The 24,977-nt window shown below is 44.5% G+C and overlaps 1 protein-coding gene across 8 annotated transcripts in view; it reads right to left on the reverse strand.

Annotated features, from left to right (window-relative positions):
• Window positions 1-24,977, reverse strand: part of DLG1 (discs large MAGUK scaffold protein 1) — a 289,003-nt gene that overhangs the window by 76,763 nt on the left and 187,263 nt on the right. For all 8 annotated transcript variants that reach the window (XM_040428320.1, XM_040428319.1, XM_040428315.1 and 5 more), the window contains 5 exons: window positions 21,704-21,848; window positions 18,796-18,919; window positions 17,726-17,882; window positions 13,127-13,229; window positions 11,516-11,630 (listed from right to left, as the gene is read on the reverse strand). In XM_040428320.1, coding sequence (XP_040284254.1) covers window positions 11,516-11,630; window positions 13,127-13,229; window positions 17,726-17,882; window positions 18,796-18,919; window positions 21,704-21,848 — 644 coding nt within the window. The remainder of the gene's footprint in view (window positions 1-11,515; window positions 11,631-13,126; window positions 13,230-17,725; window positions 17,883-18,795; window positions 18,920-21,703; window positions 21,849-24,977) is intronic.

Genomic DNA, 24,977 nt, shown 5'->3' on the forward strand with positions numbered 1-24,977 from the left:
TGTTATGCTGTATGGGGCGGGGGCCACAAGGAGACATTATGCAGTATGGGGCGGGGGCCACAAGGAGACGTTATGCTGTATGGGGGCAGGGCCACAAGGAGATGTCATGCTGTATGGGGCGGGGGCCACAAGGAGACGTTATGCTGTATGGGGGCGGGGGCCACAGGGAGACGTTATATTGTATGGTGGCGGGGGCCACAGGGAGATGTTATATTGTATGGGGGCAGGGGCCACAGGGAGATGTTATATTGTATGGGGGCGGGGGCCACATCATGACGTTATACTGTATGGGGGCAGGGGCCACAGGGTGACATTATACTGTGCGGGGGCAGCCGCTTGGTGATGTTATACTGTATGGGGCACTAGGGCAGCCCCAAGGTGACGTTATACTGTATGGGGGCAAGAGGGAGACGTTAGTATGGGGAAGTCCGCGTCCCCCCCCTATTCATGGAGGGTGAGTGGCTGGAAGTTGGAACCTGGCAGCACTCCTATTGACACTTCAATGCCAGGGAGAAGAAGCAGAGCGGCAGCCTGACAGCAGAGCATAGCTGACCCAGAGCAGTCACCACACACACTACCTGCTGGGCTATCACGGCACGGGCTGCCACCATGTCAGGAGCTCCTACTACAGCCACTGACTAACTTGTGCCTCCGCTGGGAGCTGACTTCCGGCCCGCGGCACCCGACTTCCGGCCTGCACAGGAGCGCTGATAACACTGCGGTAAGCAGCCCGGACTTGCTGCACCGGGCTGTGTATTAGAGGAAAACCCGGCGCAACCCTAGCCCTGCTACTTGCCTGCAGGGCTAAGCTGCCTGCACAAACTACCTGCCCGGCGCCCGGAACTGCATGTCCCGGGCGTCGGGCGATAGGAATTCCACACCCCTGATTGCACATTGCTATGTTAACGGTTTTATATGGTCAGATTAACGGTTAACGGTTTTATATGACAGATTCCCTTTAAGGCTAAAATTAATTATGTCACTCAGAGGTTAAAAATGCAATTGTGTCCCCTGAGTTGTGCTCAAATGATTTACTGCAGACCAGTGGCGTCGCCAGGGGGGGGGGGGCCACGGCCCCCCCCTACATCACGCTGTGCCCCCCCAACTGAGCGGCCGCAGCCGGGCACTGGGAGATGAGCGCTTCCATTGAGCTCATCTCCATAATCATCTGCGATAATCATCTGCCTGTTCTAGTGCGGCGGGGCAGGGGAGGGAGAGGCGTGTCCCTTCCCCTTCCTCTGATAGGCTGCCGGCCTAGTGCGCTGCCAGAGCCATACAGCACGGGACACAGGCCGGAAGAGACCTACATCGCATCGCTGACATGGAGGTAAGTATGAGTGTTTTTCTTTTATATGTACAATAGTTTTACAGGCACATAAGGGGGGCTCTTATTACTGGCACGTGATGGGGGGCTGGCCTCTTATTACTGGCACGTGATGGGGGGCTGGCCTCTTATTACTGGCACGTGATGGGGGGCTGGCCTCTGGGGGGCTCTTGTTACTGGCACATGATGGGGGGGGCTCTTATTACTGGCACATTATTGGGGGCACTTATTACTGGGACACATTATTGGTGGGCACTATAGGGGCATCTACTGAGGCAACAAAGAAGTGGTATTTTATATGGGGGGCTCTGTACAGTATCATTTTATACTGGGACACATTATGGTGGGTACTTTGGGGAAGGGGGTAGAGGAGTACTATGGGGTCATCTACAGGGGGCACTAAAAAGGGATATTTTATACTTGCAAATTATGGGGAACACTGAGGGGCACTATATATGGGGCATTTTATACTGGTACATTATGGGGGGCACTAGGAGGAAGGGGGGAGAGGAGCACTATGGGGGCATTTACTGGGGGCACTATATAGGGGTATTTTATACTGGCACATTATGGGGCACTATGGGGACATTAGCTCAACTGGGGGCATTACAAGGGGGTATTTTTTGCACTGTCACATTATAAGGAGAATTATGTCAACTGGGGGGGGGGGGGGGGGGGCATAATGGTGGACTTTATTACTCCCCCACGGTATGACCCCCTAGTAGCAGAACCAGCCTTTCCCTGCTCTGCTATCCATCTGCCCCTTCTCTAAATCCTTATTACGAAATCTTTCTCATTAGGATAAAACACAACATCAGCTCCACCGAGTCCCCGGCCAAAGTGTTGAAGTGGTGTCCGAGATCCCCAAGGGCCAAGCCAAGTAATTGTAAGTTTTCATGTGAAATATGTTTGTTATACACATATAGCATACACTGTGCCACACAATATACAGTATACTGCTACACTGTGTAGTCTGTTCTATAAGCACCATTGTTTTGTGGCGGCGGACAGAAAATAATCTGGATGTGCCCCTCCAGAGACCAGGCTCTGGATCCGCCACTGGACCGCTCACAGGAGTGTACATTTCTTCTAAACTGTAATCCGTATCCTCTGACCTGCAGAAATCAGCACTCGCTCGGTAACAACTAACAGGCAAGTGCCTGTAGGCTGTAGCCTGGCCCTGTTACCGAAGCTAGCTGAGTGGTGTAAGGTTAAGGTACTAGTAGAGCTAAACGGCCGCTGAATCCTGATTTAAAGTTAAAGTTACTGCAGGATATGGATTACAGTTTAAAAATTTCAAATGTACACTCCTGTGAGTGGCGGGGAGGGGGATCTGTGGATGACACTGTTATAGGGAGGGGGATCTGTGGATGACACTGTTATAGGGAGGGGGATCTGCTGATTAAGTCCACACAATTTTATGTTTTTGTGGAAATTTCAATAAACAACTGTATACGTCATCTGTACATTATACCATTCCCAAATACATTCTCTTTTAACCACCTCCGGACCGCTGTACGCAGATTCGCGTTCCGGAGGTGGCAGCCCTGCGCTCAGCGACGCATATACGCGTCATCTCGCGTGAGCCGGGATTTCCTGTGAACGCGCGCACACAGGCGCGCGCGCTCACAGGAACGGAAGGTAAGAGAGTTGATCTCCAGCCTGCCAGCGGCGATCGTTCGCTGGCAGGCTGGAGATGTGTTTTTTTTTAACCCCTAACAGGTATATTAGACGCTGTTTTGATAACAGCGTCTAATATACCTGCTACCTGGTCCTCTGGTGGTCCCCTTTGTTTGGATCGACCACCAGAGGACACAGGTAGCTCAGTAAAGTAGCACCAAGCACCACTACACTACACTACACCCCCCCCCCCCCGTCACTTATTAACCCCTTATTAGCCCCTGATCACCCCATATAGACTCCCTGATCACCCCCCTTTCATTGATTACCCCCCTGTCATTGATCAACCCCCTGTAAAGCTCCATTCAGACGTCCGCATGATTTTTACGGATGCACTGATAAATGGATCGGATCCGCAAAACGCATCCGGACATCTGAATGAAGCCTTACAGGGGCGTGATCAATGACTGTGGTGATCACCCCATATAGACTCCCTGATCACCCCCCTGTCATTGATCACCCCCCTGTCATTGATCAACCCCCTGTAAAGCTCCATTCAGACGTCCGCATGATTTTTACGGATCCACTGATAGATGGATCGGATCCGCAAAACGCATCCGGACGTCTGAATGAAGCCTTACAGGGGCATGATCAATGACTGTGGTGATCACCCCATATAGACTCCCTGATCACCCCCTGTAAAGCTCCATTCAGATGTCCGCATGATTTTTACGGATGCACTGATAGATGGATCGGATCCGCAAAACGCATCCGGACGTCTGAATGAAGCCTTACAGGGGCATGATCAATGACTGTGGTGATCACCCCATATAGACTCCCTGATCACCCCCCTGTCATTGATCACCCCCCTGTCATTGATCACCCCCCCTGTCATTGATCACCCCCCCTGTCATTGATCACCCCCCCTGTCATTGATCACCCCCCTGTCATTGATCACCCCCCCTGTCATTGATCACCCCCCCTGTCATTGATCACCCTCTGTAAGGCTCCATTCAGACATTTTTTTGGCCCAAGTTAGCGGAATTATTATTATTTTTTCTTACAAAGTCTCATATTCCACTAACTTGTGACAAAAAATAAAATCTCACATGAACTCCCCATACCCCTCACGGAATCCAAATGCGTAAAATTTTTTAGACATTTATATTCCAGACTTCTTCTCACGCTTTAGGGCCCCTAGAATGCCAGGGCAGTATAAATACCCCACATGTGACCCCATTTCGGAAAGAAGACACCCCAGGTATTCCGTGAGGGGCATATTGAGTCCATGAAAGATTGAAATTTTTGTCCCAAGTTAGCGGAACGGGAGACTTTGTGAGAAAAAAATAAAAAATATCAATTTCCGCTAACTTGTGCCAAAAAAAAAAATTTCTATGAACTCGCCATGCCCCTCATTGAATACCTTGGGGTGTCTTCTTTCCAAAATGGGGTCACATGTGGGGTATTTATACTGCCCTGGCATTCTAGGGGCCCCAAAGCGTGAGAAGAAGTCTGGTATCCAAATGTCTAAAAATGCCCTCCTAAAAGGAATTTGGGCCCCTTTGCCCACCTAGGCTGCAAAAAAGTGTCACACATCTGGTATCTCCGTATTCACATTCCAAAGAGCACCTTTCGGATTTCACTGGTCATTTACCTACTTACCACACATTAGGGCCCCTGGAAAATGCCAGGGCAGTATAACTACCCCACAAGTGACCCCATTTTGGAAAGAAGACACCCCAAGGTATTCCGTGAGGGGCATGGCGAGTTCCTAGAATTTTTTATTTTTTGTCACAAGTTAGTGAAAAATCATCATTTTCCACTAACTTGCGACAAAAAATAAAAAATTCTAGGAACTCGCCATGCCCCTCACGGAATACCTTGGGGTGTCTTCTTTCCAAAATGGGGTCACTTGTGGGGTAGGTATACTGCCCTGGCATTCTAGGGGCCCAAATGTGTGGTAAGGAGTTTGAAATCAAATTCTGTAAAAAATGACCAGTGAAATCCGAAAGGTGCTCTTTGGAATATGGGCCCCTTTGCCCACCTAGGCTGCAAAAACACATCTGGTATCTCTGTATTCAGGAGAAGTTGAGGAATGTGTTTTGGGGTGTCTTTTTACATATACCCATGCTGGGTGAGATAAATATCTTGGTCAAATGCCAACTTTGTATAAAAAAATGGGAAAAGTTGTCTTTTGCCAAGATATTTCTCTCACCCAGCATGGGTATATGTAAAATGACACCCCAAAACACATTCCCCACCTTCTCCTGAGTACGGCAATACCAGATGTGTGACACTTTTTTGCAGCCTAGGTGGGCAAAGGGGCCCATATTCCAAAGAGCACCTTTCGGATTTCACAGGTCATTTTTTACAAAATTTGATTTCAAACTCCTTACCACACATTTGGGCCCCTAGAATGCCAGGGCAGTATAACTACCCCACAAGTGACCCCATTTTGGAAAGAAGAGACCCCAAGGTATTTCGTGATGGGCATAGTGAGTTCATAGAAGTTTTTATTTTTTGTCACAAGTTAGTGGAATATGAGACTTTGTAAGAAAAAAAAAAAAAAAAAAAATCATAATTTTCCGCTAACTTGTGACAAAAAATAAAAAAAGTTCTATGAACTCACTATGCCCATCAGCGAATACCTTAGGGTGTGTACTTTCCGAAATGGGGTCATTTGTGGGGGTTTTCTACTGTCTGGGCATTGTAGAACCTCAGGAAACATGACAGGTGCTCAGAAAGTCAGAGCTGCTTCAAAAAGCGGAAATTCACATTTTTGTACCATAGTTTGTAAACGCTATAACTTTTACCCAAACCATTTTTTTTTTACCCAAACATTTTTTTTTTATCAAAGACATGTAGAACTATAAATTTAGAGCAAAATTTCTAGATGGATCTCGTTTTTTTTGCAAAATTTTACAACTGAAAGTGAAAAATGTCATTTTTTTGCAAAAAAATCGTTAAATTTCGATTAATAACAAAAAAAGTAAAAATGTCAGCAGCAATGAAATACCACCAAATGAAAGCTCTATTAGTGAGAAGAAAAGGAGGTAAAATTCATTTGGGTGGTAAGTTGCATGACCGAGCAATAAACGGTGAAAGTAGTGTAGGTCAGAAGTGTAAAAAGTGGCCTGGTCTTTCAGGGTGTTTAAGCACTGGGGGCTGAGGTGGTTAAAATACTCTATTTTTTAACTAATAAATATTTCTGCACAAGACCAGATGAGGAGTGCTCGTCTATACATTATACTCTAGTCTGTAATATTGCCTGTGTCATTCAATGTACTTTATGTGCCACTGCAAACTATTAGATTGTAAGATTGGAGACTAATAACCTGCGCACACCTTCATCTTGCCTTTTACTTTCTTGTTATTGAAGGTGGCAAGTGAAATCCTGCAGAATAACTGTTTCACGACAAGCTCAGTGTAAGAAGCTGGGGAAAACTCCCTTTGGATTGCCTTTTCTTGTCCTGAGAGGCTGGAGGCTTGCCTTTTTTGGCTCTGCTGGAAGACATAACGGCGATACCTAATCCAGTAACTTATCTGGGCGCTATTCTATGAATTTTGGGTGGAGTTACACTAGTGAAAAAACAATTTAGGAAAAAAATAAAACTGAAAAAAACAAAAATTTCCTTTTCATTATTTTCTCACTTCGCATTATATGCCAACTTTAGCGTTTCTCTAATTCACTTGGCTAGGTTAATTTAATAAAAAAAGGTAGCATTAAATTTTAATATGGTACACAAACAACCCAGACTGCTGCAATAAATGCTCTGCGGTTCTTAAGTAGATAATTGGCCTAACAGGAAATTCCATATTCTTCCATCCAGACAGTACAGCACTTGAACATGACGTTATTATAGAGCCAAGTCTCATCATTTGCAACACTGTTGTGTAAATCACCATATAGGTTATAGGTGCATCTCTAAATATTTGTTGAGGCTTTAAAAAGGCTTTTCTTTCTTTTGCTTCAAATAAATTATGCATATCCCAAAGAAACCTTTTTTTTCCGACTAGATGATTGGATAAAGAAGCTATCAGTTAATGTTTGGGGGGGGGTTAATTCCCCTTTTAGATGCCTATGACTATCCCCAGGATTTGGTGGGGGGGGTCTGAAACCTGGCACACCCACCAATCAGATGTTTGCGTCAGCAGCCAGAAACATAAGGGAGCCTTCACACTGTGGATTTTGTTGCAGAATTTTCCACGACTAAAAATCAGTTCCGTCTGAAGAATGGGGCCTGCAGAAATCCATGTGCTTACTGTCCCATTCAAATGAATAGAATTGCAAATAAATTCTGCAACAAAATCTGCAACATGTAAAGGTAGCCTAAAGCCTCTTTCAGATGAGCGAGTCCAACGCATCGGACTGGCAGCGCGAGTATGCAGCAACTCCCGCCCTGCCCTGCGAGCACTGACAGGGTCACAAAGCATTATATTGATTTATGATGCTATGTAACCTTTACAGTTCTGGAATGTATTGGATAACACTGACAGCATTATGCCACTATTATCCAATACATTCTAGAACTCTAAGGGTTACATAGCAGCATAAATCAAGATGATGCTATGCGACCCATTCAGTGCTGGGAGGTCAGGACAGGAGCTTTCGCATACTCAAGCTGTGAGTCCAATGTGTGGAACTCGCTCATCTGAAAGGGGCTTAATAATGGACAGAGTCCGAAGCAGCAGGCTCCAACCACTTTGCAATGGTCCATGCAGCTCAGCTCCCAGTACAGGGAGTACACATTGAGGGGGGTGGGGGGCTTCGCTTCTGCTTCCGGCTCTGTCTGCTGTTATGTAACAGATTTCCACCAATCTGAGACTGATAACATGGCCAAGTAACTGATATTTTAACAGGTGGGCAATCCCTTTAAAGAGACATTTATCTTTTATTGAGTATGTCAATATCTCTGAATATGACAATATAATTCTATTTTGAGCAATAACTATATGCTCATGAACATGCTTGATAACTCTGAGATGGTCATTTTAGATGGTCTAAAATACTTCCTCCTTGTTGCCAAGAATGGGCATTCCTGAAGAGGTAGGAAATCGTCTCGCAGCAAATACAGAAAACTTACACTATTTTAATCACTGTTATTAGCATAGTAGATTTTAATGTTTAGGACTTTGGAATTTCTTCCTTAGTGCCACTGGCATGCAGTATTAGTAATCAAGGACATAATGCTTTGCTCCTGTACAATACTGCATTTAACTTGCCAATGGCATTGTCAACAGCTAGAAGCAATAGATCTGACATGACATTTAGAAATTAAAAATAGAACAGCAGTTTATATGTCAGAGTATAAAGGAAAAATCTATGCAATATAGAGCAAAACTGTAATATTTCAACAATCACAAGGCCAAACATATGTCACTTTATAATATACAGTACTGTACAAAAAATGTAGGCAGGTGTAGTAAGAATGCTTTCAAAAATAGAAGTGTTAGCTTATTTTTATAAATTAAAATGCAAAGTGAATAAACAAAAGAGAAATCTAGATCAAATCAATATTTGGTGCGATTCCCCTCTGTCTTTAAATCAGCATTAATTCTTGTAGGTACATTTACACACAATTTTGAAGAAACTGAGCAGAACTTTTGTCCGTTCATGTAATCCCAGACAGACTTGATGACGACTTCTTGTTCTTCTTTAGACTGAAGAAAGTTCTAAATGACACTGCCTGTATGTTTAGGGTCATTGTCCTGCTGCAAAATAAATTTGGAGCATGACTGTATGGCGTGATGGATACACAACTCCATTTGCTGAAATGCAGGCCCAAACTTGCAAGGAACCTCCACTATACTTCACTGTTAGCTGCAGACAATGATTATTGTACTGCTCTCCGGCTGGACTCCGCAGTCCAGAGCACCTGCTGCTATTCTTCTGTATCCCATTTCCTATGTTTTCGTGCATAGTTGAGTCGCCTGGCCTTGTTTTCACATCGAAGATATAGCTTTCTGCCTGCAATTCATTCATGAAGAACACCTTTTTCCAGACTTCTTCGCAGAGTAGATGGCCTACCTGGATCCCACTGGTTTCTGCCACTTCTGACCTGATGATACTGCTGGACATTCCAGTTTTTTAAAGGGAAGTAGGCATGATGTGTCTTCCATCAGCTGCAAGTTTTTAGCAAATGAAGTTTGGGATTTGGTCAGAATTAATGATGTTCTCAACGCTGAGAAATACAATCAGATACTTATCCATAACGCAATACCACCAGGAAGACATCTGATAGGCTCCAAATTTATTCTGCAGCAGGACAACAATCCCAAACATACAACCGATATCAACAGAAACTATCTTCTGTGTAAAAAAAAAGGTTCTGGAAGGGATGATATTGTCTCCACAGAGCCCCGATCTCAACATCATCAAGTCTGTCTATGAATATATGAGGAAACAGAAGGATTTTAACTAGTCTACATCTGCAAAAGATCTGCTGTTAGTTCTCCAAGATGTTTGGAACAACCTCCCTGCCAAGTTCCTTTAAAAAACTGTGTACAAGCTTACGTAGAAAAACTGATGCTGTTTGGAAGGCAAAGGGTGGTCGCACCAAACATTGATTTCATTTGGATTTCTCTTTCGTTCATTCTCTTTGCACTTGTTTAATTGATTTAAAAAAAAAAATATTAAGGCTACTTTCACACTTGCGTTCGGGGTTCCGCTTGTGAGTTCCGTTTGAAGGCTCTCACAAGCGGCCCCGAACGGATCCGTAAAGCCCCAATGCATTCTGAGTGGATGCGGATCCGCTCAGAATGCATCAGTTTGGCCTCCGTTCCGCTCAGCAAGCGGAAACCCGAACGCAGCTTGCAGCGTTTTCGTGTCCGCCTGGCCGTGCGGAGCCAAACGGATGCGTCCAAACTTACAATGCAAGTCAATGGGGACGGATCCGTTTGACGTTGACACAATATGGTGCAATTGCAAACGGATCCGTCCCCCATTGACTTTCAATGTAAAGTCAGGAGTCCCTATTAATATACCATCAGATCGGAGTTTTCTCCAATCCGATGGTATATTTTAACTTGAAGCGTCCCCATCACCATGGGAACGCCTCTATGTTAGAATATACCATCGGATTTGAGTTAGATCGTGAAACTCAGATCTGACAGTATATTCTAACACAGAGGCGTTCCCATAGTGATGGGGACGCTTCAAGTTAGAATATACTAAAAGAACTGTGTACATGATTGCCCCCTGCTGCCTGGCAGGTGAGGCAGACCCTCCCCCCCTCCCCTGTATTTAACTCATTGGTGGCCAGTGCGGCCGGCCCCCCCTCCTTCCACCCCCTGTTTTTAACTCATTGGTGGCCAGTGCGGCCGCCCCCCCCTCCTTCCACCCCCTGTTTTTAACTCATTGGTGGCCAGTGCGGCCGGCCCCCCCTCCTTCCACCCCCTGTTTTTAACTCATTGGTGGCCAGTGCGGCCGGCCCCCCTCCCCCCTAATTAAAATGACCGACCCCCCATCATTGGTGGCAGCGGAGCGTTCCGATCGGAGTCCCAGTTTAATCGCTAGGGCTCCGATCGGTTACCATGGCAGCCAAGACGCTACTGCAGTCCTGGCTGCCATGGTTACTTAGCAATTTTAGAAACATTATACTTACCTGCGATGTCTGTGACCTGCCGGGCGCTCCTCCTACTGGTAAGTGAAAGGTCTGTGCGGCGCATTGTTTATAGCACAGACCTTTCACTTACCAGTAGTAGGAGCGCCCGGCAGGTCACAGACATCGCAGGTAAGTAAATTCTTCTAAAATTGCTAAGTAACCATGGCAGCCAGGAATGCAGTAGCGTCCTGGTTGCCATGGTTACCGATCGGAGTCCCAGCGATTAAACTGGGACTCCGATCGGAACTGGCCACCAATGAGTTAAAAACAGGGGGGGGGGGGGGGGGGCCCGGCCGCACTGGTCACCAATGAGTAAAAACAGGGGGGGGGAGGGGGGGTGGCCGCACTGGCCACCAATGAGTTAAATATAGGGGAGGGAGAGGGGCCGGCCGCACTGGCCACCAATGAGTTAAATACAGGGGAGGAGGGGAGGGTCTGCCCCCTGCTGCCTGGCAGCACCTGCCAGGCAGCAGGGGGCAGTCATGTACACAGTTCTTTTAGTATATTCTAACTTGAAGCGTCCCCATCACCATGGGAACGCCTCTGTGTTAGAATATACTGTCGGATCTGAGTTTTCACGAAGTGAAAAAAAACAGTTCTGCAGACGGATCCGTTCTGAACGGATGCAAGCGTTTGCATTATAGGAGCGGATCCGTCTGTACAGACACCAGACTGATCCGCTCCTAACGCAAGTGTGAAAGTAGCCAAAGACTTCTATTTTTGAAAGCATTTTTTGCTTTGCATCATTTTTTCCACTCCTCCCTTTTGACTTCTGCACAGCGTTATTATACACACACACACATGGATAGACAAAGACCTAGAGTTTGTAGTGTCCTTGCAATCTAGAAACAATCAAGGTAAATGTAACAAACCAGCTGCATACAGGTTTGGTACTCCGATATTATATTTTAAGTAAAAGTAAGATTTGAACAGATGATAACTTTGCATGCTTATCTTAGGTACCCACCTGACATATAGTGACCGTTTTTGACTTGTTCGAAGAGATCCGGACCCTGAGCTGACACTACTGTTCATCATCTGTTCCCTAAGATCATGTATTTTTGCTTCAAAACGACTATATTCTATAAAGGAAAAAGCATAGAAATACACATTACTTGCCAGAAAGAATCAACACGCTTCTAAGCAAAGGACATGACTGACCTTGCAACAAAGCAAAGACAATATTACCAAACAAAACCAGCACCTCCAAACAATATGAGGTTAAGGATAAATGCACACGTTCAGGATTTATGTGCAGAGAACTGGCACTGAAATCCGCAGGTGTTCGCAGGGAAATCCGTGCAGACAATCTGCATCAATTGGTGCAGATTTGCATGTGGATTTGATGCACATTTTCCACATGCTGATTTTCAGTAGCAGCACCGCACATTGAGAATTGAGTATTTTTAATTGCTGTTCCATTTATTGTAAATAGATGTTTGAGGTTCTTAGTACGGATTTTGATCAAACTGTGTAAACCCATCCAAGGCAATCTCGACAGACGGCAACAAACAGATTTACGTCTCCTAGACCTAGGTCTACAAAATGTTTGTGTAAACCTTGTAAAACAACAATACATTAAAGACAACATTATATAGCTTGGCATATAAGGCACATTATCAAAAGTTTGAATATCAGATCAGTCCACTGGGATCACCACCCAGAATGCCAGAACACGAGACCCCAATCTTGCCAAGCATAAGAATGCATTTAGGAGATGTTTGCATGGAGTGCTGAATGCCTGTCATGTACCTTGCTGCTTCATTTAGAGTCTATTGCACTAATGGGAAGAGCCAGTCTTGCAGCTGTGCAAAACAGGGTCAAACAGGGTCAACTGCCCTGGTAATCTATGGGGGTCTCCACAGTCAGAACCCACCAATCTGCCATGTATCATCTAGTAAATAGGTAATAAATGCTTCAGGGCTGGGATACTCAAAGGGAAAATATGGGATTCTGAGTATGAAGAAGACTATCACTTGCTAATGAAAGGGTAGAAGCGCTAAGGTGAGCGCTATGAAACTACAGATCATCTCTCCTCATAGAAACGTCTATGAGCCTGTACACTACTTGCTCTGCTCTTCAAAAGTGCCAAACAGAGCTGACCAGAAACAAAAAGAACTGCACTCAGGTTAGTGCTTCGGCCAATCGATTTTAGCGATCAGTAGGAGACACGTACCAATCAAAACTTAGGATATAAAAAGTTCTTTGAAAAGATAGGTACCCTTCAAACATATGTGCTGATATCTATGGATACAGAAAGGTACGTTCCTGGCCATTTGAAGAATGTTTTTCAAAATAAAATCAAACTGAATGCGATCAACTCATTACCACTAGAGGCTGCACAGCTATTGGCAGAATGTTCACCTTATTGTATTGCCAGGGACAATGAAAGATTGTGGACAGATGACACAGAAGACTGATGGGCAAGGGTTACTTCGGAATGGATGGACCTTGTTCAAAATTAGGAGTACTGGAAAGGTGGTAATGAGACCCAACTGATCTACATGTGTCTTTCATTCACTAAAACATAAGTCTTGCACAACTAGCTATAAATAATGAGAGAGAAAGGTTGGTGTACCTTCTGGACGGTATTGTGCAATAATAGTCACAGTTTGGCCAGCGTTTTTCAGAGCGGTTGCTGCTTGTTCATGGGTCGCTGCTCTGAGATCAACACCATTTACCTAGGAGATTAAGCGGAAAAGGACATGGGATCACACTAGATGTGTCAGAAGAGGTGCACAAAATCCTACTCAGACATTCAGGAAAGAAAAACTAAGCACTTTATTTCTGTAGAGGTGTTAAAGGGAACCTGTCACCTGGATTTTGGGTATAGAGCTGAGGACATGGGTTGCTAGATGGCCGCTAGCACATCCGCAATACCCAGTCCCCATAGCTCTGTGTGCTTTTATTGTGTAAAAAAACGATTTGATACATATGCAAATTAACCTGAGATGAGTCTTGTCCCTGAGATGAGTCCTGTATATGAGAGGAGTCCGGGACAGGACTCATCTCAGGTTAATTTGCATATGTATCAAATCGGTTTTTTACACAATAAAAGCACACAGAGCTATGGGGACAGGATATTGCGGATGTGCTAGCAGCCATCTAGCAACCCATGTCCTCAGCTCTATACACAAAATCCCGGTGACAGGTTCCCTTTAGTTAACCACTTCCCGTCACACTAACGCCGATAGGCATCAGGACGGCGGCGCTCTCAGGTCTCAATGATGCCTATTGGCGTCATCTTGTGAGACCCGAGATTTCGCGTGAACGCGCGCGCGTTCACAGCGGCATGCAGCTCTGAAGTTAAACTAGAGCCTGCCAGCGCTGATCATTCGCTGGCAGGCTGTAGATGTTTAAAAAAAAAAAATCGCATCAGAAAGATATATTAGATGCTGTTTTGTTAACGGCGTCTGATATACCTGCTACCTGGTCCTCTGGTGGTCCCTTTTGCTTGGATCCACCACCAGAGGACACAGGCAGCTCTGTAATAAGTAGCACCAAGCACCACACTACACTACACCCCCCCCCTGTCACTTATTAACCCCTTATTAACCCCTGATCACCCCATATAGACTCCCTAATCACCCCCCTGTCATTGATCACCCCCCTGTAAGGCTCCATTCAGACGTCCGTATGTGTTTTGCGGATCCACAAAACACGGACACCGGCAATGTGCTTTCCGCATTTTGCGGATCCGCACATTGCCAGAACTATATAGAAAATGCCTTTTCTTGTCCGCAATTGTGGACAAGAATAGGACATGTTCTATAATTTTGCGGAACGGAAGTGCGGACCCGGAAGTGCAGATCCGCAATTCCGGATCCGAGCGGGACAAACTCTGTCCCCATAGAAATGAATGGGTCCGCAATTCCGTTCCGCAAAATGCGGAACAGAATTGCGGACGTGTGAATGGGGCCTAAGGGTCCCTTATCACCGCCAGTTAGCTACTTGTTAGGTAGTTAGCGTCCACCGCACTCACTGATTAGTCGCTGATTAGCGTCATCGCTGTCGCTAATCAGCACTAGTACTATATAGTATCTGTAAGTGATCAAGACTGGTCGTAATCAGATCTATATCAGTACATTAGGGTCACCTTAGGCTCTACAAAAAACGCAGTGTTTGCCCGATCAGGCCTGATCTTGTGCGCACACTTGCGTTCAGTCTGCCCCACCGAAGTGACCGAATTTTTTTCTCTCTGATCACTGCGGCGCTATAAAGATCACTTTTGAGCTTTTTGGATGTTTATTCCCCTCTTTTTTTTTTGCACATTTTTTGGCAGAGATTTTCTCATCCACATTGATTGATGCGAATGAAGAAATCTGTGCCGTTGATTTTTTCTTTCAGCCCAGAGGCAGAATGGAAAAAAATAAATCTTATTACCCGTATGTTCAACATAAGGAGAATAGCAGAAACTCCTAATGCTGGCCATACATGTAATGATTGCGGAGACCCTCAAATGCCAGGGCAGTACAAACACCCCACAAATGACCCCATTTTGGAAAGAAGACACCCCAAGGTATTCGCTGAGGGGCATATTGAGTCCATGAAAGATTGAACTTTTTGTCACAAGTTAGCGGAAAGGGAGACTTTGTGGAAAAAAATAAAAATAAATAAATTTCCGCTAACTTGTGCCAGAAAAAAAATCTTCTATGAACTCGCCATGCCCCTCACGGAATACCTTGGGGTGTCTTCATTCCAAAATGGGGTCACATGTGGGGTATTTATACTGCCCTGGCATTTTAAGGGCCCTAAAGCGTGAGTAGTAGTTTGGAATCCAAATGCGTAAAAATGCCCTGTGAAATCCTAAAGGTATTCATTGGAATTTGGACCCCTTTGTGCACCTAGACTGCAAAAAAGTGTCAATCATGTGGTATCGCCATACTCAGGAGAAATAGGGCAATGTGTTTTGGGGTGTATCTTTACATATACCCATACTGTGTGTGAGAAATATCTCTGTAAATGACAACTTTTTTTTTATTTTTTTATACAAAGTTGTCAATTTACAGAGATATTTCTCTCACCCAGCATGGGTATATGTAAAAATACACCCCAAAACACATTGCCCTACTTCTTCTGAGTACGGCGATACCACGTGTGACACTTTTTTGCAGCCTAGGTGCGTAAAGGGGCCAAAAGTCCAACGAGTACCTTTAGGCTTTACAGGGTTGCTCACAATTTAGCCCCGCCCAAAATGCCAGAACAGTAAACACACCCCACAAATGACCCCATTTCGGAAAGTAGACACCCCAAGGTATTCACTGAGGGGCATAGTGAGTACGTGGGAGATTTTTATTTTTTTTGCCAGAAGTTAGCAGAAATGGAAACTTTATTATTATTTTTTTTCTCAGAAAATGTCATTTTCCTCTAACTTGTGAAAAAAAATTAAATCATACATAAACTCACCATGCCCCTCTGCGAATTTCTTTCTAAAATGGGGTCATTTGGGGGGTATTTATACTATCCTGGCATTCTAGCACCTCAAGAAACATGACAGGTGCTCAGAAAGTCAGAGCTGCTTCAAAATGCGGAAATTTACATTTTTGTACCATAGTTTGTAAACGCTATAACTTTTGCGCAAACCAATAAATATACACTTATTGGATTTTATTTTTATCAAAGACATGTAGCACAATACATTCTGACACAAACTTGTATAGAAATGTAATTATATTTGAACAATTTACCAGAAAAAGTTAAAAATACACTTTTTTTTGACAAAATTGTGGTCTATTTTGATTAATATCAGAAAAACGAAAAATCTCAGCAGCAATCAAATACCACCAAAAGAAAGCTGTATTTGTGAGAAGAAAAGGAGGTAAAATTCATTTGGGTGCCAAGTTGCATGACCGAGCAATAAACGTTAAAGTTGTGAAGTGCCGATTTGTAAAAAAGGGCCTGGTCACTAGGGGGGTATAAACCTGTGGTCCTTAAGTGGTTAAAGGTGTATCTTTAATATCAGACAACTAAACAATCTGGTAGACTGTCATAACATATCACTGGGGTTTGCACGACAATAAACAAAGAGGCAGTGTCATTCTGCAAGGTGTTACGTACCTACTGTCTGCCTCAGAACACAGGCCATAGACTAGAGCTATAGTCTGTTGCCTGCCTTACCATCTCTCACTTACACCATGCCGTCGAGCACACAATTATGGGAAGGAAGCGTTCCTGCCTGATAAATGTCTGCTCGTCAGTGGAGCTTAAGTGCTGCATTTACATGCAACGATCACCTCCACTGTATGAGGATGAGAAATGGCGAAAGCTTCTCATACAGATTCATTGTTCTTGGGTAGTAGGTCACTGTTTACACAAGACAATCTCCTGCCCAGGAATGATGATTAAGATGTCCGCACCAAAGGTCATTTTACTCAAAGAACAAGTGTTTTGCTTGTTCATTGGGTTATCTGCTGCACCTTTACACGGGCAGAGTATCTGGAACGTTTATTCCTGATAATCTGCCCTACAACTGTGTGGTGTAAATTAACCATAGGAGAAGCCAATGAGAGTTAAAAGGGCATGACCCGTTTATTGTCTCCATCACTTGCCGGAAGGTTCCCTTAGAACATGACCATGTTATTAAGCAGGAATTTCAGCATATATAGGTGAACTCTTGTATGTAACAGAATGTTTCACACTAGTATGTCCTACCAATACAGGAAGAAACTTGCATCCTTCAGTCTGTGGAAATGTGTGTTGGGATGTACATATACATTTTTTGGTTACAAAATAAAAATCACCACACTACAGATCTTCCCATTACATTAGCTGTCCTTTAACATTGATCCACTATCTATTTGTGACACACTTGCCATCTGCTGCCCTACAGCAATATTAAATCCATACTCCAGTCGCTTACACCACCATGTTTATGACTAACAAAATCAATCGGCAAAATTTCTGTTCATCAGTTTGGGGTGTGTAAGGCATTTAAAGAAACCATCACCCAAAAAACACACAGTAGTGGTGGGGAGCTAAAGTTGTATAGCTAAGAAATTGCAGTTAGCCTGACATATCTGCTCCCCCACTTAAGTAATATAAAGAATGGCCATACACATTAGATATAAGTCATCCAAACTCATTGATTTCAGTGAATATCCAGGGTTATAAGATGAAAGATCTTCTGAAGCACACTCAAGCGGTATGTAAGGTGAAATTCCAAATGACTAAAACATACCGATACAATACGGTCCCCTTTCCTAAGCTCTCCACTTAAATCGGCAGGACCCCCTGCAAGGATAAATGAGATAAAGATTCCTTCACCATCTTCTCCACCCACAATGTTGAAGCCTAGTCCTGTAGCACCTCGAAATAAAATAATTTTGCGTGGTTCCCTGCAGCAGAGACAAACATAGAATCAATTTGAACTCTAAACATTAACAAAAAAAATAAGAACAGAGGCAAAAAACCTCAAACATACAGAAGACAAATACAAGGATTATGGGCAGTAGAAAAAGCAGGGTACTGAGGATATGTTTTGCCTGGTCAGAATGAACTTTTGCAGGGAATATAGTATATTTTATCCCTAGATTTTTTTTCACTTTTGTCTCGAAGTGGCAGCTGAGAACTGAACATGTGACTTGGTGCCAGTACAATGCTAGCGGACTTACCGTAATCTCAACACCACACCTGTGATACCAAAAATACCATAGACACTTGATGAACCAATATTCTCAGCTGCCAATAAATATCACACATATGTATACAAGTAGAGGATCTGGATAAGTGAGCAGGTTGGGGTTCAAAGGGGCAGACATCTTTTTGGACCTCAATTTAATCCAACTGAAGAATAGCACAGTGAGACTTGTGAAACTGCTGCTTACAATAGATCACATGCAATTTACGATCACTAGAAGACAAGTATTAGGCCTCATGCACACGACCGTGCCTTTTTTTGCGGTCCGCAAACCGTGGATCCGCAAAAAAAGGAAGCCGTCAGTGTTGCCTTCCGCAATTTGCGGAACGGTATGGGGGCGCCGGCAATATAAATGCCTATTCTGGTCCGCAAAGCGCGGACAAGAATAGGACATGTTATATTTTTTTTAGCGGGGCCGCGGAACGGCTCCACGGATGCGGACAGCAGACAGAGTGCTGTCCGCATCTTTTGCGGCCCCATTGAAGTGAAAAGGTCCGCATCCAAGCCGCCAAAACGGCCGTGTGCATGAGGCCTTACTGTGCATCTACAGAATTACTCTGCTATTTAATGTAGAATAATTAAGCATGAAAAAAAGGACATGTAGGAATTACCGTGTTAAATCATCATCTCCAAGCATTCCTTTCGGGAGAGGGGAATATCGGCTAGGTGACGGTGGTGACGGATGTCCAAGAAATCCAGGTGAACTGATATGATTATCTTTTTGCTGAGAATATGCTGCCGACACAAAGAAAAGTTTAGCAAAATTTTGAGAATAGAATCAGTGTGAAACAGTATAGATTAATACTAACTATATATACTCTCAAAAGCATGGGGCAACATTTCTAAGTACTGAATTAAGATGCTTCAGCAACACCTACTGCAAAAGCTTGTTCAGCTGACAACTATGGGGGTAATTTATTAAGACTGGCGTTTCAGAAGCCGGTCCTAATAAAGCCCCTGTGCTGGCGGTGGATTGTCGAAGTTATGACGAGGTGCAGGCCTCTGCATCCTGCGCCACTTCTAAATGTAAGACAGCTTCCTACCTGGCTTACATTTAGACCATTTTCTACGCCTAAAACGGGCCTGTCAGCCTGTCCCCTTCCCCACCATGGTCCCTTTTTTAGACCTGGCTGAGCGGGGAGAAGGCGCAGATAACCACTGCATCAGCTGGTTGCACCAAACAGTAGGTTTGGGAGCCTAATGTGTATGGGAGCCAAGGGGTTCTCCCGTATTTTCAAACTGATGGCTAGGTCATGACGATGAGATCGCCTTGAGTCAGACATCCGGCAGCCCCCCTGGTCAGCTGTTTGAGGAGTCTGAGGCTCTCAAATCAGCTCCAGTGAGGGCCGCTGTCGCCTTGCAGCTTACCAAGCACTGTGCTGTCCACTGTATAGCCGCTGTGCTTGGTACTGCAACTCAGCCCCATTCACTTGAATGGGACTGCGCTGCGCTTAGGTCATGTGACTAATGAGCGTCACATGGACCTGGAAGAGGGTCAGAATGGTCTCTACTTCCCAGTTCTACTTGACACACAGGAAAAGACCTCAAGCCAATGAATGCCTGAGACAGGTCGCCACTGAGGCCAGTGATTGGCTGAGCAGTCATTTTCGGTGTGTCGAGAGAGACTAGGAACTAGAGACCAGCGGGCACCAGGGAAGAATTGTGATGGGGGGGGGGGGAAATCGGTGAGGAGAGTATCTGTTTAGGCTACTTTTACATCTACATTTCTGCTGGATCCGTCATGGATCAGCAAAAACGCTTTAGTCATGATCATACAACCATCTGCATCCATTATGAATGGATCCGGTTGTACTATCTCTAAAATAGCCATGACTGAACCGTCTCTAAAACCATTGTAAGTCAATGGGGACGGATCAGTTTTCTTTTGTGTCCGAGAGATCAGTCAACATTGATTTGCACTGTGAGTCATGACGGATCAGTCTTGCTCCGCATCGCAGGACGCACTCAAAAACGCCGCTTGCTGCGCTGTTGTGTGCGTCATGGGAAAGCAATGAAACGGAATGCATTCTGAAGCATTCCATTACCTTTAGTTCAGTTTTGTCCTCATTGACAATGAATGGGGGCAAAACTGAAGCGTTTTCCTCTGCTAGTGAGATCCTATGATGGAGGGAAAGCGCTGGTGTGAAAGTAACCTAAGGGCTCTTTCACACTTGCGTTGTCCGAATCCGGCGTGTACTCCATTTGCCGGAATTACACGCCGGATCCGGAAAAACGCAAGTGAACTGAAAGCATTTGAAGATGGATCAGTCTTCAAAATGCGTTCAGTGTTACTATGGCAGCCATAGTAGTAGTGGGGAGCAGTATACTTACAGTCCGTGCGGCTCCCGGGGCGCTCCAGAATGACATTAGAGCGCCCCATGCGATAACGTCATCCATGCGCATGGGGCGCCCTGACATCATTCTGGAGCGCCCGGGGAGCCGCACGGACGGTAAGTATACTGCTCCCCCGCTCCCCACTACACTTTACCATGGCTGCAAGAACTTTAGCGTCTTGGCAGACATGGTAACCATTCAGAAAAAAGCTAAACGTCGGATCCGGCAATGCGCCGAAACGACGTTTAGCTTAAGGACGGATCCGGATTAATGCCTTTCAATGGGCATTAATTCCGGATCCGGCCTTGCGGCAAGTGTTCAGGATTTTTGGCCGGAGCAAAAAGCGCAGCATGCTGCGGTATTTTCTCCGGCCAAAAAAACGTTCCGGTCCAGAACTGAAGACATCCTGATGCATCCTGAACGTATTTCTCTCCATTCAGAATGCATTAGGATAAAAACTGATCAGGATTCTTCCGGCATAGAGCCCCGACGACGGAACTCTATGCCGAAAGAAAAGAACGCAACTGTGAAAGAGCCCCTTATTTAGGTTTATTTCTGACATTCTGATTTATTTATTTTTAAATACTGACCAGACAACACTTTACCAATTAGAGGCAGTCCTACAACTTACAGCAAACGTAAAGTACAAACACCTACTACATCCAAATTAGGGCCCTTGCAGACGACGGTGGCGGATTAGGTCCGGATGCGTTCAGGGAAAAATGCGGGATTTCACAAGCAAGTTCATTCAGTTTTGTCTGCGATTGGGTTCAGTTTTTATTGCGCAGGTGCAAGGTGCATTGATGCGTTTTCCACGCGCGTGATAAAAAACTGATGGTTTACAAACATCATCTCTGAGCAACCATCCGTGAAAAACGCAAGTGTGGATGCGATTTTCATGCTGCCCCATTCACTTCTATGGGGCCAGCGTTGCATGAAAAACGCAGAATATAGAACATGCTGCGATTTTCCTGCAACGCACAAGTGATGCGTGAAAACCAAGGCTCGTGTACAGAGACCCATTGAAATGAATGGGTCCGGATTCAGTGCGGGCGCAATTTGTTCGCATCACGCATTGCACCCGCGCGGAATACTCGCTCGTGTGAAAGGCGCCTTAGGGAAGACAATCAATCAACACAGGAAAAGTGGGAAGGAGAAATAAATGGAAACCATTTCTTCACTTACAGTTTGTGATATCTGGAGGCGCATAGCTGTCGTTTATAAACATGGTAGTAGGTTTTGCTACTTTGAGATACACAAAATCTGAAGTATTTTTTAAAGCAGTCACAGCTTCCTCATGAGTAACTTCTTCTAAGCACACAGTATTGACCTGCAGAGAAAGAAAGCTTCATGTAGCCACTTTAGAAATAAAAATATATTCCTATTTTATAAACTATATATCAATATATATTACTAAAATATGCCACTGTATTATTGGCAATCCAATAATAGGATCCTGAGAATGAAGGGGCCACATCTCAGAGCTGCAAATTACATGTCGTCCTGCAGAATGGTGCGCCTGGAATTGAGCGAAACTGCAGCAAAACCCCATTGATTGTCATCGGTCGTCCCCATACAGATTCATTATTTCTGGCCAGCCGATCACCGTTTACACATGGCTATTTCCTGATCAGAAACAATTGATCGTTCATTGTGTGATCTGCAGCTCATTTAGGCTAGGGCTACATGACGACGCGCACCAAAGTCAAGCAACATCTTTTATAACAATTGTCAAGTTGGACTTTCGTGCGACTGTTGCACTGCAACACCATCGACCATTATAAAAATGACACACAACTTCGGTGTGATATAAAAATCCCAATGTAGCTGTACCCTTTTTGTCGGGCGACATACTGTCACACAACATGTCGCAGTGTAGCCCTACCCTAACACAGTAAAATTTATAGCTCATCTTGTGTCGTTATGTATGTATCTTACCGGAAATTACTCTATTATCTATAAACCTTATTTATTCTAGCTACAAATAATAATAAATAAAAAAATTGAAAGGGAAAAAAGTGAAAGAAATGTTTCCAGAGGACAAGCTGAGTGACGTTACTTTCTTCTCATCACTTGACCTTGTACTTGCTCTTTTGGGGGCAGACGTGCTGTGCAGAACGGTTTTCTGTGCTCCAGTAGCATGGTACATGAAGCTATGCATTAGAAAGTAATTCCCTTGACTACACTGCTATGGACATGAAATCTCAAGGCTATTCTATCACACAAAGAAAAGTAAAGTGCATAAGTATGTTCATGTGAAATAGAAAGCTAGTCCAAGTATGCCTCCCCACGGTGAAGCCTGTCAAAAAGTTAGAGTGAATTCACATATGGCAGATTAGCTGGAGAGATTTCTGCTACTCACAATCAGTTCCATTCATGTGAATGGCATTGTCTGTGCAGTAACCTCAACTCTGCCAGCTCAATTCAGACCAATGGGATAGACTGAAAGAAATCCTGCCACATGCATCTTCCCCACTAAAATACCGGTACTTCAAACACCATATCATGAGTTGACCTTTTATACATGGGAACAGATGCTGAGAAAGTGTTACTGCACAGCTTTCCACATTAGTACTACATGCCATTTTGCACTATTATGGAATGTAACTAAGCCCTCATTTAAGGTATATGTTAAATCAATGCCATGCACGGCCATCATCCATCACCTATAGGGTGTATGTGTAAAAGTAACACAGCTTTAGCGTATAAGTATTTTTACTGGATATCGCTCAATGGAATAATATAGTCCCTTCCATCCCTTTTTAAGCAGTCGATAGACATGTTTAGCATATATGACGGCAGAGTTTCTGGGCGAACACGCTAAAAGTACAATGTGATGTACAATTCATGGTCTAAAGAAACTTTTGAGGCAACCCCCTAAGGGTAGCATTACACAGACTATGGAGGACATTTATCAAGACTGGTGTAGAGGAAACTGGCTAGTTGCCCATTGGTTGCTATGGGACAACTAAGCCAGTATTTTTTCTTTACAATAGTTTTGATAAATCTCCCCCACGTTTTAACAGATTTTGTTGCAATTTTCCTGTAGATCTTCTTAACCTAAGCCAGAAGTGTATTGTATTCTAGGGATGAGCGAATCGACTTTGGATGCTTCATCTGAAGTCGATTCGCATAAAACCACTAGGAACCGAACCAGAGTTCGGTATCAAGGTTTTTTAAATGGATTCTGTCACCTGCTTTTACCATTTTAAGCTGGCACCATCGCTATGTGACTAAAGTACCTTATTTTGCAGCAGTTTTCTTTTTACTTATTTTGTTTTGTAGTTTTTGATATAAAAGCGATTTTTATGTTATGCTAATTAGGGTCCAAGGTGCCCAGAGGGGCGTTTTTTTCACTCTCCGGTGCCAGTGACGCCCCCCTGCAGTGCCAAGAACGCCTCCTGATCAAATAACCTCCCACAGCCCGGCAAACGGTTCCGCCCCTCCCCACGTCATAGTCTACCTTATAGAAAATGCCCCGTCCTCCTTCCTGTCTGCGGCCAGAAAACTCACGCAGGCGCAGTATCGCTGCGGCCTGCGCGATCATCAACGTCCTGAGGGCAACAGCGCTCAGGTCACATCACTGGGCTCGGCGCATGCCCAGTGAGACTTTTGAGGCTGTTGCCCTCAGGAGGTTGATGATCGCGCAGGGCCGCTGGCAGTACTGCGCCTGCGCGAGTTTTCTGGCCGCAGACAGGAAGAAGGACGGGGCATTTCTATAAGGTAGACTATGACGTGGGGAGGGGGCGGAACCGTTTGCCGGGGCTGTGGGAGGTTATTGATGATCAGTGGTGTTCTTGGGCACTGCAGGGGGGCGTCACTGGGCACCGGAGAGGGAAAAAAAACGCCCCTCTGGGGACCTTGGACCCTAATTAGCATAACAAAAAATTGCTTTTATATCAAACACTACAAAACGAAAATATGTAAAAAGAAGACTGCTGGAAATAAGTACTTTAGTTAACATAGCGATGGTGCCAGCTTAAAATGGTAAAAGCAGGTGACAGAATCACCTTTAAAGTAATAATTAATTCCCAAAGTTATTACACAAAGTCTCCCGAGACTTCGCAAAGTAATATCTTCGGCTCATAGGAGCCAATACATTCTAATACTGTATGGAGTGGAAGTACGAACCTTCCGCTCCGTACAGTATTACAACAAAGTTTTATGCAAACAGATTTGGATGAAGCATCCGAAGTCGATTCACTCATCTCTAGTGGATTCAAAAGGAGCGGGAAATATAAAGAAAGGCCTTATACTTCTCCTTCCTGCTGGGTCCACTTCTGCTTTGGCTGAAAACCCTGCAGGAAAATCTGCCTCAAACTGCTCCATAAAGGTCTGTGCGAACCTACTGTACCCTTATGGCAAGATAAAATGCTGATAATGTACATAAAAAAACAAAAAAAAACATGCATATTTATTTTTTTACTTAAGCGTTTGATTGCATAATAAAACGTTATGA

The sequence above is a fragment of the Bufo bufo genome, chromosome 4 (genome assembly GCF_905171765.1).
Source record: "Bufo bufo chromosome 4, aBufBuf1.1, whole genome shotgun sequence".
Classification (NCBI taxonomy): domain Eukaryota; kingdom Metazoa; phylum Chordata; class Amphibia; order Anura; family Bufonidae; genus Bufo; species Bufo bufo.